This window comes from Artemia franciscana, chromosome 5 (genome assembly GCF_032884065.1).
Source record: "Artemia franciscana chromosome 5, ASM3288406v1, whole genome shotgun sequence".
Classification (NCBI taxonomy): Eukaryota; Metazoa; Arthropoda; class Branchiopoda; order Anostraca; family Artemiidae; genus Artemia; species Artemia franciscana.
The window spans coordinates 24,467,983-24,485,651 of NC_088867.1; the positions used below are offsets into that span (position 1 = coordinate 24,467,983).

The 17,669-nt window shown below is 32.4% G+C and overlaps 1 protein-coding gene across 1 annotated transcript in view; it reads left to right on the top strand.

The window, feature by feature from the left end:
- The window catches only part of LOC136027141 (uncharacterized), a 122,722-nt gene extending 105,293 nt beyond the window's left edge, over positions 1–17,429 (top strand). The window contains exons 6-9 of the mRNA XM_065704108.1: positions 88–301; positions 7,037–7,333; positions 12,712–12,828; positions 17,181–17,429. Coding sequence (XP_065560180.1) covers positions 88–301; positions 7,037–7,333; positions 12,712–12,828; positions 17,181–17,348 — 796 coding nt within the window. The 3' untranslated portion in view covers positions 17,349–17,429. The remainder of the gene's footprint in view (positions 1–87; positions 302–7,036; positions 7,334–12,711; positions 12,829–17,180) is intronic.
- Positions 17,430–17,669: the final 240 nt, after the last annotated feature.

Sequence of the window (17,669 nt, forward strand, 5' to 3'; positions counted from 1 at the left end):
ATCTGCGCTAAGAAGACTGTTTGTCAGCATGCAAAAAACTATTATTCTTTTTTTTTAAGAGATACTGATAGCGAATTTTTTTTTCAGTCTCGCAGCACAAGCGAAGTCGATGAGTGATAGAAATACAACCCCCCGTTATGACATGATTAGTGATGGAGAGAGGATGTCAAGTGCCTTGATTCGACGATATGGAAATCTCTACGCTCAAGCTAGGGTTGACACGATGGATGCCCTGGACCGGTTGGATTACCTGACGAACAATGAAGAATTGAAAACCAAATTACTATTTTCAGTTATTGTGGTAATTAATGGTCACCACTGGTTTTGTTTAATTTGAAATAGTTTGATGAAAATAATGTCGATTTAATTTAGAAGTTCATTAAAAAAGCGTTGCAGAAATGATTTTAGGCAAATAAAAACAGTTAAAAGAAATAAAATAATAAATATTGAATGCTTTGACAATATTTTCATTGTAATTTCGTTTTTATAGACAAAGGAATTGAAACTGAGACTGAAAAACATTAAGAATCCAACAAAGGTATAAAAACGGGAAACTTAAGTGAAGACTAGATAAATATAGAAAATTTTAATCAAAAGAAAAGCCAAAAATGCTAAATTTGAACAAAGATTTGAACCGGAAATATGCAAATTATATTTAAAATCTTGCAATCCAATAATACCAAGACTACTTTAGATGTGAAGTGCCCCTATATGATTCTAAGTAAAACTGAAGCGAGAACAGAAGTTTCTATGGACCTATATATATCCTTCTCCTCAAAATTTTTATGACAGCCTTAGTGCATTGGAAATTCACCTGTGAAGAAGAAACGTTTGAATATTTTATAAATTTTTTTTTTCTGAAGTTTGGCACAACATTTTGGCTCAATGTGAACATTTGATTAATATTTCATAAAAATGGAATTAACAAATCGAACAAAGGAAGAAATACAAACTGCCAAAACAAATGAGAGAATCAAAACCAAGACTTGTTAAACCAAACAATCCAAATCAAAGTGCAGAAAAAGGGAAATATAAAAATGGAATTAACAAATCAAACAGAGGAAGAAATAAAAACTGCCAAAACAAATGAGAGAATCAAAACCAAGACTTGTTAAACCGAACAATCCAAATAAAAGTGCTGAAAAGGGGAATTTTAATCAAGAACTAAATAAATGCAGAAAATTTTGAAATCAAAAGCAAAAAATAAAGTGTCAAATTTAAATTGAGATTTGAACCAGAAAAAATATAATAGATCATAGGCAGCGCAATAGCGCTACCTTAGTAAGGAGCAATGTGGGCGCAACGTATTATTTATTTGTTGATTTTTGTTTTGTTTTAACCAAGGCACTTCGTATCGAAGGAGTTGTCGAAATCACTTCGAAAAGGGTTCATTCTATTGGAAATTGAAAGGGCTAGTGTCCTTGTCAATAGTCAAAAGTAATTGGGGGATAACTTTCCCCCCTCCCACACCCACATTTCCCCAAACACATCTAATATCAAAATTTTGAGATAGCTATTTTGTTCAGCGTAGTTGAAAGATCCAAAAATTACTTCTTTTAGGATGAAACCCTCCCCCACAGCCCTCAGGGCAAGGATTACAAGTTGTGCCTTGGGGGTGTTTAAGCCTTATATAGAAAGGGTGATCATATAAACCTCGAAGGGGGATCATTGGATTGTTAATCAGAAGTTTTAATTGTTTTTTTTAAGATTCAGAGTGATCGGAGCGGATAACTCATCCTCCACACCTCCTATTTCCCCGAAATGTATCTGAATGAAATTTTGAGATGGCCATTTGTTGTTTTAGAAACTTTGAAAAGAGCTCATTCGATTGGAAATTTAAAGGGCTAGTGTCCTTTTAAATAGTCGAAAGTGATTGGAGGATAACTAACCCCCCTGTCACGCCCATAATTTCCCCAAACCCATCCAATACAATGGAAAGATCCAGGATTATGTCTTTGAGGGTGACAACCCCCCAGAACCCTCAGGGCAAGGATTATAAGCTATGTCCTGGGGGCATATTAGGTATATATAGAAAAGGTGATCGCATAACCTTTGGAGGGGGCACATTGGATTGGCAATCAGAAAATATAGTGCTATTTTTAAGATTCAGAGCAATCGGGGTGTGGATACCCCTCCAGACACTTCATATTTTCCCAAAATGCATCTGCTTTTAATTTTGATATGGCCATTTGTTGTCGTCAAAACTTCGAAAACAGCTCATTCGGTCAAAAATTGAAAGGACAAGTGCCCTTTTATTAGTTAAGAATGATTTGAGGGCAACTAACTCTCCTCCCACGCCCACCATTTTTCCATCTGTGTCCAATAAAATTTTGAAATAGCCATTTCGTTCAACGTATTTGAAAGGGCTGGAAATTGTGTCTTTGAGGATGGCACCCCCCCAGCCCCCTGGGCGAGATTTATAAGTTATGCCATTGGGGTATATAAGGTACGTATAGAAAGGGTGTTCGTATTAACTTCAGAATGAGGCTCATTGGATTCGCAATCAGATGTTCCAGTTTTCTTTTTAAGACTTAGAATGACAGGATGGTGGATGCTCCCCACCACAGCTCGTATTTTCCCGAAATGCATCAGATGGAAATTTTGATGATGGCCATTTGTTGTCGTAGAAACTTCGAAAACAACTTATTTGATTGGAAATTGAATGGGCTAGGGCCTTTTCTAATAGTCAAAAGTGATTGGAGGGCAACTAACCCCCCTCCCACACCCACAATTTGCCAAAAACATCCAATAAAACTTTGAGATAGCTATTTTGTTTAACGTAATTGGAAATTCCAGAAATTATGTCTTTGAGGATGACAAACACCCACAACGCTCATGGCAAGGGTTATAAGTTCTGCCCTTGGGGCATATAAGGTATATATTTAGAAAGGGTTATCGTTAAAACTCTGGAATGGGCTCATTTGATTGGAAATCAAATGTCCTAGCTGCCCCCTTTTAGATTTGGAGTGATCAAATGGTAGATACCCCCCACCACACCTCGTATTTTTCCAAAATGCTTCTGATTTTAATTTTGATATTATCGATTTGAAATTGAAACGGTCAGTGCCCTTTTTAATAGTTAAAAGTGATTGAAGGACAACTAACCCTCTTCCCTCGTCCACCATTTCCCCAAACACATCCAATTAAAATTTTAGATATCCATTTTGTTTAAAGTAATTGAAAGAACCGGAAATCATGTGTTTGAGGATGACAACCCCCCACAGCCCTTAGGGTAAGGGTTGTAAGATCTGCCCTGGGGGCATATATATATATATATAAATATATATATATATATATATATATATATATATATATATATATATATATATATATATATATATATATATATATATATGTATATATATATATATATTTATATATATATACATATATATACATATATATATATATATATATATATATATATATATATATATATATATATATATATTTATATATATATATATATATATATATAATATATATATATATATAAATATATATATATATATATATGTATATATATATATATATATATATATATATATATTTATATATATATATATATATATATATATATATATATTTTTATATATATATATATATATATATATATATATATATATATATATATATATATATATATATATATATATATATATATATATACATATATATATATACATATATATAGAAAGGATGATTGTATGAACTTTGGAGGGGAGACATTTCATTGGTAATCAGAAGTTCTAGTGCTCTTTTTACGATTCAGAGTGATCGGAGGGTGATAAACTCCTCACCACAGGTCTTTTTTCCCAAGATGCATCAGATTTTGATACGGTTATTTGTTGTCGTGGTGCCAAAACAGCTCATTCGATTGAAAATTGAAAGGGCTATTGCCCATTTTATTAGTCAAAAGTGATTGCTGGACAGCAAGACCCCCCCCCCACCTACGCCCATTAATTCCCAAAACATATCTAATCAAAATTTCGAGATAGCCATTTAGTTCAGTGTAGTTGAAAATTCTGGAAATTATTTCTTTGACAACCCCAATAACGTCTAAGAATCAGAACATAATTTGCACTTTACTGAAAAAAAAAATAGCTGTGGATTGTCAGTTTATTATACATATTCTAATATACAATCCTTAAAGTTTTAATAATTTTTAATTTATTAAATTTAAAAAGTTAAAACATTTCAAACGTATTTTGTTTATTTAAATCATACAATAAATAACGGAGTCCAATTGAAAACGAGCAAAAATTAACATGAGTAGGGTTGACAAAGCCCATGTCTTCTGAAGAGCAGAACATAATTTACGCTTTAATGAAAACGAATTATATTTAATTTTTTTTTTTAATATTTGCGCTCCAATTGCAGTGCGAGTGTCTGGTGCCCTTTTTACGAGTAAAAAGAGAGTGGAGGGCAACAAGCCCTTTTTCTCAAGCGTAAATTATGATCTGGTCTTGAGAAAGTATAGGGGCTTTGAGTTTCACCTGGCTATTTATCGTAATTTCTGTTCGTTTTGAGTTTCAATGATTTATTGATAGTGATAGGTGGTAGTTTCATGCTTAGAAGATTATTTGACTTTATTTTTGCTCATTCTTGGCTTAAATGAGCTCTTTACTTTTCTTTCAAAATTTGTCTTGTGGAAAAAGTTTTTTAAGTAAATATTTAAATAAAGCAGTCCGATAATACCAAGATTATTTAAGATGTGAGTTGCCCTTATATATTGTTTTGCCCTAAGAATATTGGTATCTAAATTTTTATTAGTCTCATCTTAGACTGAAATCACTGAATATGTGTTGAACCTACTGTATGTGTTGAACCTACTGTAAATTCAAACATTATAACGTTTGGTACTATGTCTAATTTTTTCTCACTGTTAGGTACCAAATTTATTCGTTAGGAGCCTCAACATCAAGTGAAAATTAGGATTTAGAAAATGGTACTTGTCTGTTATATTGCCTATGTTAAGTTCTTCATCCATTGATGTACCGTAGAACCGGTTTCTTCGTTAGTTTCTTTCGGTTTAGCGTGAGACAAGACAAAGACAAGTGACAAAATATATGGGAAATATATAATTTGAGCTATGTATTTGCATATTAGGGGATGGGGTTGGGATGGTCAAGTATTTGGACAGTGTAAAGTTAGAAAACAATCCTTACTTCATTATATACAGAATAATTGCATCCAACAAATTTTGCCTACATATTCGTAATATTTTACACCCCTCCCCCACTTGATGTGCAAATATATAGCCCAATTTTATTTCAAATGTAATACATTTTCATTATATTTTGTGATATTTCATTAGGAATTTAAAGGCGCTTTAACACACAAGTGCTTAGGAAAAAGTGGAAATATCAATTGACAAAGGCTGAACTGAAATGTAAGCCCTTACCACGTGTGATTTCAAATTGAGTGGCTTCATATGTTTTTGATTGCTTAATAAAGTACTCATTAAAGACTAAAATTAAGTTGATAAATAACGTTTTTAACGTTTAATGAAAATACCATTTATTGAATATTTATGTATATTTAATCGAAACATTAATCATCAAGGATAATTTTTTATTGGAAACTCCACTTAAATTAGAAAACGCAAAGGTTTTCTTGCGAAGCCCCCCCCCCCCATTGAAGCGAAGAAAATGCACTCTAGTATTTTTGAAGCTGTGCAGAAATTATAAAGTAACAGTTATTTATTTCACAAAGCTTGTTCAAAAGCTATTTCAGATAAAAAAAAATCGCAATTCGATAAAGTGAAAAGAAATTGGTTTAAGCATTCTTTTAAAATATATATCAATATAGGCTACTATAAATGGTAACTACCTTTTAACAAAATAGATTTTTTTTTCTTTTTAAGTATAAAATATTTACGTGAGTCCAGAAAAACGCTGGGGTACCTGGTTTGATTAAATAACCAGAGCCCGATTTCAAAGATAAAAGAAGGAAACCAAGATAAGATCTTTGTTTTTGTTTTAAGAAGGATGCTAAGCAACTTAAATCATCATAATTCATATATTGATTTTATTTTTTAATCAAATCTTATAAATCTTCTGAATGCTGGTTGAAAACAAAAGTAGAAAAAATTATTCTATTTCATTTATGTTTACTGTTGTCTATGCTGCGCCTAGTTTTTGATTCAGTGAATATAAAAGATTTCCATAGGCGTCAAATTTTGTGCTTACTATATCTATTAGACTGATGAATTACTTTTACTTTTGAATTATTTTTGCTATTTATGTTTAGTTCATTAATTATTTATTATTCAATTAACTAGGTAATTAATTTTATTAGACTACCTTCTAGGTTACTTCGGATTAACTAACTATAATGTAACTTCGATATTGATGGACTAATCATCAATAGGTAGAACTTCGAGTACAAAATTACTCTTTACATATAAGTAAGGAATAACCAAAGGAGTCTAAAGAGGAGATTAAGAGTACCACCCCCTCCCACTAAAAAAAACAAGTAAAAAAATATGAAATTTTACCTCATTCGAAATAAATAATCCTTTTGTGGCAAATATTTTTCCTGGTTTTGGTTTTAAACACCCCTTGACCAAGGCCTTGAAGTTGTTTTCACGACCTCCCTTGAAAAGAACACTTTTCGAAGAATTTTCCACAAGAATATTTTGGAACTTTAAGGAACCCCGAATCTTCTTCTAGAAATGTATTAAATAAGCTCGTAAATCAATTTAAATATATGAGTAATATTTTAGTGCTATCTTTGAAATGTATTGGAAAAGTAAATCATTTCTTTAGTTACCTGTTTAATACATTCGTGTCTAGTAAATTTGGGTTCATTGCGTTTCTGCTGTGCCTGATGAACTAACACATTAGTGTGTTTATTCAGCATATAAGAATTATCTATGCGGTAATTTTCTTTTCCCTTATCCATTTAATTCGCTTTTTAACTATCAAGCGAAATTATTAGCCAATATAGATTAGTTTTCTACTCCAATCACCTCCTTGGTGTGTTCCCATATAAACAATGGATATAATCTTTTAATTCATTATATGTTTTGTAGCTTGCTTACCGCAGTGCATCTGCAAGGTCAAATCTTATCAAGGATCATATAAAGAGGGTTTTACAAATTAAAACTTCAGATTCAAAAGATGTGATTCAAGGGAACGGCCCTCCAGTACCACCACCTTTACCAGATAAGCCCATTGGTTCAAGGTTGCTTCAAGCGAGTGAAGCACGTCTCCCAGAGAGCAGAAAGTCACTGATTTCAAAGACTGATACCAAAACGGATATGGAAACAAGCATTGAAATATATTTGAGGAGAACTGCAGATGAATTTGATCTTGGAAAATGCATCGAGGTAAGATGGAGCATTTAATTTGCATAGCCGAGTGTCTGGTATAATATTACTAAAAAAAACATAAATAAAATCTCTTCAAAGAGCCCTTCTTGAGAGTCATTTAAGTCGTTGGTAAGTCTAAAATTATTGAAAAAGGAAGCCTCAGAGCTTGAACACAATATTAAAATTATCAAATAAAATTATGAACTTCAAATTATTCAAAATCATTGAAAGCCAAAAGAATATCACAAAGAATTCAATAGACCCTTTCTGTCTAAAATATCAAAAAGCAAGTTCTTTCAGAGGAAAGTTAAGAGTAATATTAAAGCTTAAAACGAACCCGAAGTATCCTGTATGTGATTGGGCATTCCCTCCAATCGACGCCCCTCCCTTCGCATTTTATGCTAAAGTTTTAGGGTGCTTTACTAAAAGCGGTTTTATGTGCAACAACTATAGTTAATTGCAAGTATTTGTTCTATTTTAGCGATTGTCTCTCAATTGACACAGGAAATTTATTGTTTTACATAAACGTTGATTGAGTTACCCTTCCAATTTCGAAATATTGTGAAAGATAGTTGTTGTCCATTCCCTTTGCTGTTATGTTAGAGTATTCTTCCTTTAATTAACTTATTTTTTAAGAATATTTTTTTAAGAAAGCAAAGAGTAAACACTTGCTTTCTTTTTTAAGAAAGCAAAGTTGAACATTAAAACGGGAGAAAATTACTGTTTTGAAGTTTATGCAACATATTTTTAAAAACTCTTTCAAATAAACTGGTTGGTGATATTTCAATATATTTGTAGAATTTTGAAAATTTCCACCATGCGGAAAACACAAAAACGACGCAACAAAACCGGATTAGAAGCAGAAAATCTTCAAGTAGCCAGCAGAAAATAAAATAAAAATCTATAAAGCTTTGGATCTTCTTGTGGTCATAAATTAATACTTCTTACTTCACAATTTTAATCCCTGAAAAACTCAAGCAAGCTTAGTTTTTAAAAGAGTGCAATTTTTTTAAAATGTTACAAATATAAGTAAAATATCACGAGCTAGTTTATTTGAAACAGTTCTCAACAATATGTTGCGCAAACTATGAAGTAGTAATGTTTGTTTGTCCTAGGTTTCAACTTCGCTCTTTATTTTCATCAGAAAAACTTTGGTATTTTAAAATCGATTTTTGTTTGTTTTTTTGATTAAAAAATTATGCACAATAAATACACAGATAAAAGTCCTAAGGGCAAAACAAAAGCACTCGAACCTGCTTTGACAGGGAGTATTTTAATTCTAGTGTTTTCTTTTTTGAAGTCCATTTAGTTCTTTTTGTGCTAATAGTTTTATCTACATGTTTTTTAGTGTTTATTTTCTTTTGTGCACTGGGGACGGTCGAATGGTGGTCCTGACCGAAATATCAGTATATTTATCCTTCTCTTTTCACCGGCTGGATATATCCCCATTTTTTCTTCTTCACAATTTTTTCATTTTATCAAGCACAGCCTCTGTGGTCTTAGGAATTATTTGAGGAGCTATGATGCTACTCTTTTCTATTGCCTACCCTTTTCTCTCCAGAAATGGTACCCAAAGGGCCATTTTGGTGTTTTATTGAACTTTGTGATGACAACATCAAGATAAACTAATAAAAATCACAGAGATATAAAAATTGGCTTTCAAACAAGCTCTTTAACAGATCTCTACTTCTTCCATTTTCCAGTGCTCTGATCAGTAGTAAAATAAAACATTTGAAGAAAGGAAGATATATATCCATGCTTCTGATGCAAAAAAGTGATTTTCCTTGTTGTTCAAGCTGGTAGGCTATAATTTTCCTGAATATTGTTTTAGCAAAGTTTAATAATAAAATTAAAAATGGTAGACTTTTAAGAATGATATAAGTAAGTATTTTACAATGTTTCAAAGTACTCTCCCGAATTTTATAGTGTTTCTTTCTGGAGAGGGTGAATGCTAAACTGATACCAAATTCTTAGTTTATAAACTTAGAAACTTACTAAGAGGGCAGTGAGGAGCAGTATACAGGAAGGGGGATCACTTTTTGGTACAAGTATTTTTGGTTACTCTTTTCAGCTTCTCAGCCTCACTTCTCCCGAAATAGCATCAAAAGTGCCATTTTAGGTTCCATATGGCACTTTATGATAGCATTTTACTCATAATTGCATTTTACTATTATGATTGACCAAAATACTACTACTAATAATAATGATAATAACTCACTACACCACCAAGCCGTCTGAGAACAGCACAGCTACACATGCTCCTCCTCTGTCACAATCTATTCAAAGTCCCCTCTTTACACCCTCCCAAGGAGTTTGTTTCAATATCCTTTAAGTGCTTTCTTACAACATTTTCCCAAACCATTCAGGAACAACCTATCTTTCGTTTGGCCCAAAATGGTTTGCCAAAAAGGATTATCTTCAGTAATTTTTCATCCTTCATTGTTAGAAGTTGTCCTATCCCTCTCAATCTTTCTCTCATTATATCCCTAGAAAGCGGGATAGAACCATATTTATCGTAGAGTTTACTATTTTGAACACAGTCAGTCAGATGGGTACACAAAAGAATCTATTAAACAATTCTTTTGGAAAACATATGACAAATCCTCCTATTTGTTTCGGAGTAGGCGAGTTTCAGGACCATATTTGGCCACTGTAATTACTGTAGCTTCTAAAATTTTAATCTTGGTATGCATTTTTATTTTCTTATTATTCCCAATTTTCTTCAACTGTGACAAATCACAGTGAGCCTTGACTATTCTACTTTTAATATCTTCACTGCATCCACCATTTTTACTAACAATACTACCTTGCTAATTGAAGATATCCACTTAGTCAATCTTCTCCTTACCCAGCATCACATTTTCATCTTCACTTATTCCCAGTCTTAGCAGTGTACTCTTTTTAACATTCATTTTCAAAACTATTCCAACGCCCTTAACTCTCAAAACCATAAATATATTATTTTGTTAACATTTTCATTCCTTTCTAAATCAGTCTGAAAAGGTAATAATTTTTCAATAGATTTTTTTTATTATTATTTTTTTGCAGAACGCGCTTTTAAACTTCCTGTTACAGTGTGGCTTTGTTCGCTCTGTACTAGGTTGTAGCTATCACTGCAGCCATGCATTCAAACTTATCAACTTATCAACTCCATTATTCCATTATAATGGAAAATTTTCCAATATATTTAATAGTTGGGAAATATATTGAATAGTACGTCGAGAGAATGGCAAATAATGGAAATTTTCCGTTATAATGGAGAGAGAGAGACACATGGGTTTATTAATATAAATAACAAAACAAAACAAGCAAATGGCCCGAAGCAAAGCTTGTTTGGGCTTACAATACCAATACACATAAAAATAAAAAAAATACGAAAAAGAAGAAGAAAATAAAAAAGAAAAGAAAAGGAAAAGAAAAAAGAAAAGAAAAGAAGAAGAAAAAATTCAATTACCCTGCATTTCAATCGATACGGAATTTCACTTCAAAAAAGACAAAACAAAAAGAAACTAAAACCACTTGACCAGTATCACCCAAAACAAAGCCAACATCTTGGCTACACTTGAGGTCCACTCAACTATCAAAACCATAAATATTAAGGCAAAATAGCTTTAATTCCCTCCGAAATTCAAGAAAATTATCCATTTTTCTCAAAGTCGTAGGTAAACAATTCCATGCATGGGGTCCTAGATACCGAATGGAAAATTGAGATCTACGGGTAATATCAAGCGGACGACGAATCATATCGGACTGTCTTGTAGACTGTGTATGAATACCACTTCCTAATTCAAACATACTTTTAAAACATATTGGTAAACAATTTTGAAAATGTTTATATATAAACAGGCTTCGATAAAAAGTAATAAGTCCTGCTAAAGGCAAGATTTTACAATCTATATACCTCTTTTGTATCGAGTCTTTAAAACCTACACCACATAACATTCGAAGCGCTTTACTCTGCAAAACTCGAATATGATGGAGATGAGAAGGAAATGTACTACCCCAAACATTACAACAATATAGCAGATAAGGATGAATTAAGGAATTGATAGTTGGGAAATATATTGAATAGTACTTCAGGAGAGTGGCAAATATATTAGGAAGTTGGACTTATACTGAAAAATGGATTTAAATGTGTTTTATGCTTCTACATATGTCGGTACCCCATCTAGATGTTTGTGAGCATAGGGATATTACTATTTATGGTGTTTTTATTATTTGTTTGCAAATAGATCAGTAATCGAAGGATAAAGGGTTGTGGTGAGTGAGTAGCAAAAGGTTCGGTAGCAGAATATTTACCTATTTTTTCATTTAAGAAAAAAACTATAGAGTTACAAAATCTATCCAGCAAATTAAAAATGCAACAATTTACAAAAAAACAACAACAATACCAACACATTAGGCATGCAAAAATAACTAAGTAGTATTTAAAGTATAAGTACATTTAAAGTATTTATCATTTTCTGGAGAAATGAGTAAAGGTTATAAATTGAGAGAATATTTGCATATTTATGGTGAGTTTTCAATTACAATCCTAGTTTTCTGGTTAATCCAATGTCGCTAAAACAAATCGGAAAGTCAAATAACAATTCACAATATTTCAAACAGCAAACAGGAGTTGAAGAAAAATCAAAAAACTTAAAATTGTCTTGTCTTGTCTTGGACGGAAGTGTTACAATGCCTTTAGCTATGAAATTTATTCAAGGAGGGGGTCTTACGGACATTGCTATACAAATATATAATATAGTGGGACTTCCGTATAAATTCAAAGATTATTCTGAATAGTTTGATCATTTTTCAAAACCAGAGCCCCCGAGCTCCCCTCTCCAAAAAAATGATAGGCATGTAACTGCTACCTGCTATCTCAAAGACTATTTAATAATTTATAATATGGACCAAAACCAAACTCCATAATTTTACTCAATTTTTCGATGGATTTGTAATATTGTATATTTTTGTTCCATTTAAGAATGTTTTATTAGGGATGCTTGCAAATTTTATTTGTGCTTTCCTAAAAACCGATAGAAATATTCATTTCAGAAGTGACGATATAAGGTTGATACCACAAGCGGGAAAAAACTAACTTCTTATCAGCAGTGGTAACGACTATCTCAGACGCTCGGATTTTCTATTCTAACAGACTATACTGGAATTGCTGTCTTTTATAATGGGAGATTTTTCTCTCGGATTTTTTTCAGGTGAATGGTTAACATGCTCTCAAGTTAGTTTCTTCAAAAGTAGACTGGATATGTTTGCCTATAACAGTGAGGATCTGACAGTGGTCAAAGCTATGGGCTCTTGCTCTTAGCATTGTATTGTATATGCCTTCCTTCTAATCTTTCTTTATTTGTCTTGTTTTTTCTTTATCCTATCATTGACTTTATTTTTTTATATAGGAAGTAACATCACAAATTTACGCGACACTTTATGATTACCCTTGTCTTAAAGAAAGCAATGATCTTCTGAACTACATTGAAGAATGTCTTCGTTTGTCATGGAATCTGGTGAACCAGGTGATTCACTTTTTTCTACAACAGACAAATCTAGGTCCACTCAAGAAAAAAGGAAATAAAACTGCAAGCATTTTCTATGGATATTCCAAACCGTAAATGCGGTGCAGTCTGTTTGAGAATATAAACTGAATGTATAATAAGAGCACAAAAAGGTTAAAAAAATATGTAGAATCAATTTTAGATTATACTAAATGTATTAACTACTATATTGTCCAAGGAATTGAGCAATTGAGCTTAAAAACATTCCCTCCACGCAAAAAAGTTACAACAACAAACAAAGAAACAACAGCCGTAAATGGAAAAACAGGTTCAAGGCCAATGAAGAGGAACGAAAAGGACAAGTTAAATATTTTGGGTTAACATTCATAGTTTATTTAGACCTTATCCTTTCCGGAAGTGAACAAACGTATGAGCAAGTAGCTGGTACTAAAATATATGGAAAAAATAATTATGGCTGAGTTCCTGTTTTACAACATTTTCTGCCGTTTTAACAAAACAAGCCCATAAATTTTCTTCTTATCTTTGTTATAAGTGTAAGACAAGCTCAATTTTGATGTACAATGTTTTAAAAAATTATATTGTATTTTAATTTTAATTTATATTTTTCTCTGAGATTACAAGAATCACATGGTATGTATGATATTTTCTATGATGCTTCTTCAAAGCAAGAGAGAATAATAGTTAAATAAAACCAATTAAGGCTTTTTGAACAAGTCCTTTTCTGTGGTTAACTGCTGCCAAATTAAGTTTCTTTGATTATTTCATTTTTTCCCTTTTTTAAGCCTCTCAAAGACTACTCCCAAGAGTCAGAAGCCTAATTTAATATAGTGAAGGGGGGCAACTTCCCCCAGGCTCCGGTTTACCCCCCCCCCCCGTAAAAATTTAGTGTCAAAAAAAATGTTTTCAACAGCTAAAATAGGCGTACATATTTCAAGCATCTACAGAAACAGATCCGCTTTCTTTAGTATACTTTTGCCTTTATGGTACTATGGCACGGAAAACATGCAGGTAGAGGAGTTTCAGAACGCAGAGAGCGCTATGTACTTTATAACAGTGACTACTGTATACCACTAATCTCAACAGTTTGCAACGAAAGCGGAACAAAAAAGCCAAACCCATAATTACTGTGCATTGCTCAGAAACTATAACAATATTGAGGCTTTATTGCTAAGAGGAAGCTCTGAACAACTCGAATAACCTCCCTCCTTTACTAAAACCTGTCACTCTAATTGCTAAATGCATTTCCAAAGTATGATTCTATGTAAGCAAAGGTAGGCAAGGGTTTTCTTTACCACTCTCATTTTTAACAAAATGGCATTCGATAGATCCGTGCCAATATGACACAGCAATATATTACCACTTAATCGTCAAGTGGCTGGACACTTCTAATGACATCGTCGATTTACTTTTGCTGGACTACAGAAAAGCATTCGACCCTATAAAAGACCTAGCCGAATTGAGAAATCTGAAGGAGATGGGAGCTACAAGTCACATACTACTATCATCGAGAGAGTTTCTACGGGATAGATTGAAATCAGTTTATCCTTTGTTTCCCGAAGATACCTGTTCTGAGTTGTCAGAACTAACCTGTGGCTGCCCCCAAGGGATGAAGCAAGTTGTTCTTTTATTGATTACTGTTATAGGCCCAATCCTAGCAAAATTTGAAGAGTATTTGAAGTTCTGTGATGTCTTGTCTGTACTTCTCAAGTACACAGTACAAAATGCAGTAGCAAAAAAGAAGTTTGACCACATTTTCTTTATGGATTTCATCAGCCAATCAAATGATTTGCGAGTGAATGAACAGAAACCGAAAGTTCTACGATTCAATCCAATCAAGTGGGACATTATAACTCCAGACGTGCCGTTTCTAACTATTTTGACTGCAACAATCCTAGGTGTAACATTTACAGATGGTTGCTCATTTAAGGTGCATGTTGACAATATTGCACGCGAAGGTCATTACTCAATCCAGAGTTTAACAAGTAAGCACAGGCCGGGCTTCTCTGGTCGCCAACTCCTACTGGTGTATGCAACCTACATAAGGCTCATCCTCGAGTATTGCTGTCCTGTTTGGAGTTCTTAAGCTCAAAACACTGCTTACATGCCAGCAGAACAAAAAGACGTCCTAAAACTTGCTGCTAAAATAATACCAGGACCCCGCTTCAGAAACTAAGAAAGTAATCTTGAACTCTCGAACTTACCCACATTATTTACTAGAAGACGCGATTTAACAAAGAAAGTTGGGAAAATACTATCCGCAAACTAGAAACACCGATCATTTATCCACCATCTGTACAGATTAGCAGGATTACTGGGCATCACAATAAATTATAGCCCGTTAAGTGCCGTAAAAAAAGTTTTGTAAACTCCTTCGAGCCATATTTTGTAAGTGTATTTAGCAAGTAACCTTTTTTTTCCTCATTTTCCATTTGTTTTGTGATTGTAAAAGTAGTATAATTTAGCGTTAATATTTTAGTAATACGATAGCAATTTAATAAACATATACGAAACTATAATATTATTTTTAGTGACTAACGTGTACTGTGCACTATCTGAGCGCCAAATATTTCAACTTCAACTAAAATAATTTACAAGAAATAGTATGCGTATTTTAAGATAAATTTCATGTCAGATCCAAGAAACGTGGACATTTAATTAAAATACAAATTTTGTTCAGTTTCTATTAACTATTTAAATCATATTAATCTTCACTTTTATCTATTGTCCGAATCGTTGGAAAAGTTAGCAGAATAGAAATTAAACAAAGGTGCTTTTAAAGACAAAAGTCATGAAAATCCCCAAATTGTCTCTAAGTCTGTCTAAAATTTTCAAATTATCCCCAAAGGTTTGATGGTAAGTAAATCTTGAAGTGCCAAGAATATCAAAAAAATAGTTTTAGCCCCCTGGATCCATCCTAGATCTATTCATACCTGAAACCATGATTTTAGACAATATTGGAATAAGGAAGGATTTAGGGCTGAATCGCATCTTTGTCAGTGTTGCCACATTGAACTTTTAAAATAAACAAAATTAATTATTTAAATTCGACAATTCTGTAAAAAACCAACTATTAACAGTTTCTTCGTTCCCAAAGAAAACTAAGCCTTCAAAATAAAGTTACACTTCCTTTTGCTGTTTGATGCTATATGTTTTTAGCAAATTTCAGTGCTGATATTTCACACACGCTGCTTTTTGTATCTGACGCCTGCAACTGCCCAATAGTTGCATCTTCTTTTGTCATGCAAAGTCACCTGTGCTTTTTTACTTTTTCAGGTAGCCCCAATCACCATTGTTATTTTTAAGTTCAAAAAGGCATATCTGACGCATTTGAAGTGGTTTTTTTTTCAGAATAGTCGATTTTTGATAAAAGAAAAAAAAAGAAATCTGTTTTACGCCGGAAAAAGTCATAATTAAGACAGGGTTTAACTGCATGTTGAGGCCGTTTTCAATAAAGGCTGAATTCTGATTTTTTCCTAATATTTTAATACATGTATCGTTGAGTAAGTATTTGATTAACCATTTGAAACAATCAAATTTCATTTTTGTCGTTATCGGTACTCTAAGTCCCATTTTTAGTTGGTTTGTTTCCAATTTAAGTTTTGTTTTTGCTCAGATTAAAAAGACAAAAACTTTTTGTATTATTAGCTATTGAAAAGAGATGGCGCTAAATATTTTATTCTAGTTGTACTTTAGGCAGAAATAAACAAGTTTTATTAACTCTGTCATCCATAAGAGATGTCCTTATTTTTTTTTCAATAAATAACGTAGAGTCTACTTTTTCATTTGTTTGGTCAGCCATATTTCTTAGAGACCTGTTTTTTTTTCCATTTAGAGACATTTAATCTTTTAAATTGTTTATACATAGTATGGGAAATCATTGACGATAGCTGCAATAAAAATCCAGCGTTTCAAATCTACTGTTTTTGAAGAAAACATACAAGTCATCGAAGCTCTAAAACTGCAAACCTTATTTTAATATTTCTATATCTATTCCTTCCTTAATATTCTTGTATAGACATCAGAATACTGAAATAAGGGACTTCAGTTTTATTTCTGAAATCAAAGAGGCAGAGATCTTGGATCTTTTTTTGTTTACTTAAAAGACCGAATGATAATTAGAATTTGACCAATCCTAAAGAGTTGAAAATAAAATTAAAAGATCACTTATTGGTCTTAAGGCTGAAAAGCCTAGTTGCCTTTTTTTCTTTCTTCTAAAGTTTGTTCTAAAAGTAAAATGAAAGAGGTAATATTTTCTACTAACCTGGTTGTACTTGAATATTAATATGGAAATTGTATTTTGACTTTTTATCTTTTTTCCCACTTATTCCTACTTATGAAATAATTCATTTCAGACACCACCATTTGCATTGGAATATGAAGCAAGAATTTTTGATCCAAATCTCCACGTTCGATTCCATGACTCAAACCCTAGGCAAAATTCCATTAAAACCTACTTATGGCCAGCGCTTCAAAAAGGTCCTAATGGCCCATGTGTTCACAAGGCAGTAGTATTGACATAGAGTTGTTCAGTTGATAAGTAAACCTTCGATCATTTCTGTTATATTTTTTTTTGTAAATTAAAATTTTCGCTATGTAATGAATCTGGAAAAACGAAATTCATTTAATTTTGATAGGGACAACATAGTACTCAAGGTAAGGTTCATGTCTGTTTATGTAATACCCGCTTTAATAGAGACACTTAGAAAATACTGTGAATCATTATCAGGTTGGTTACCTAAATATATTCTATATCAGTATGAATAGTTTTAAACACCTAGCTATATTAGAAGCTGAGAAATAAATCACTCACCAGACGATCTTATGATCTTCTTCAATAATTA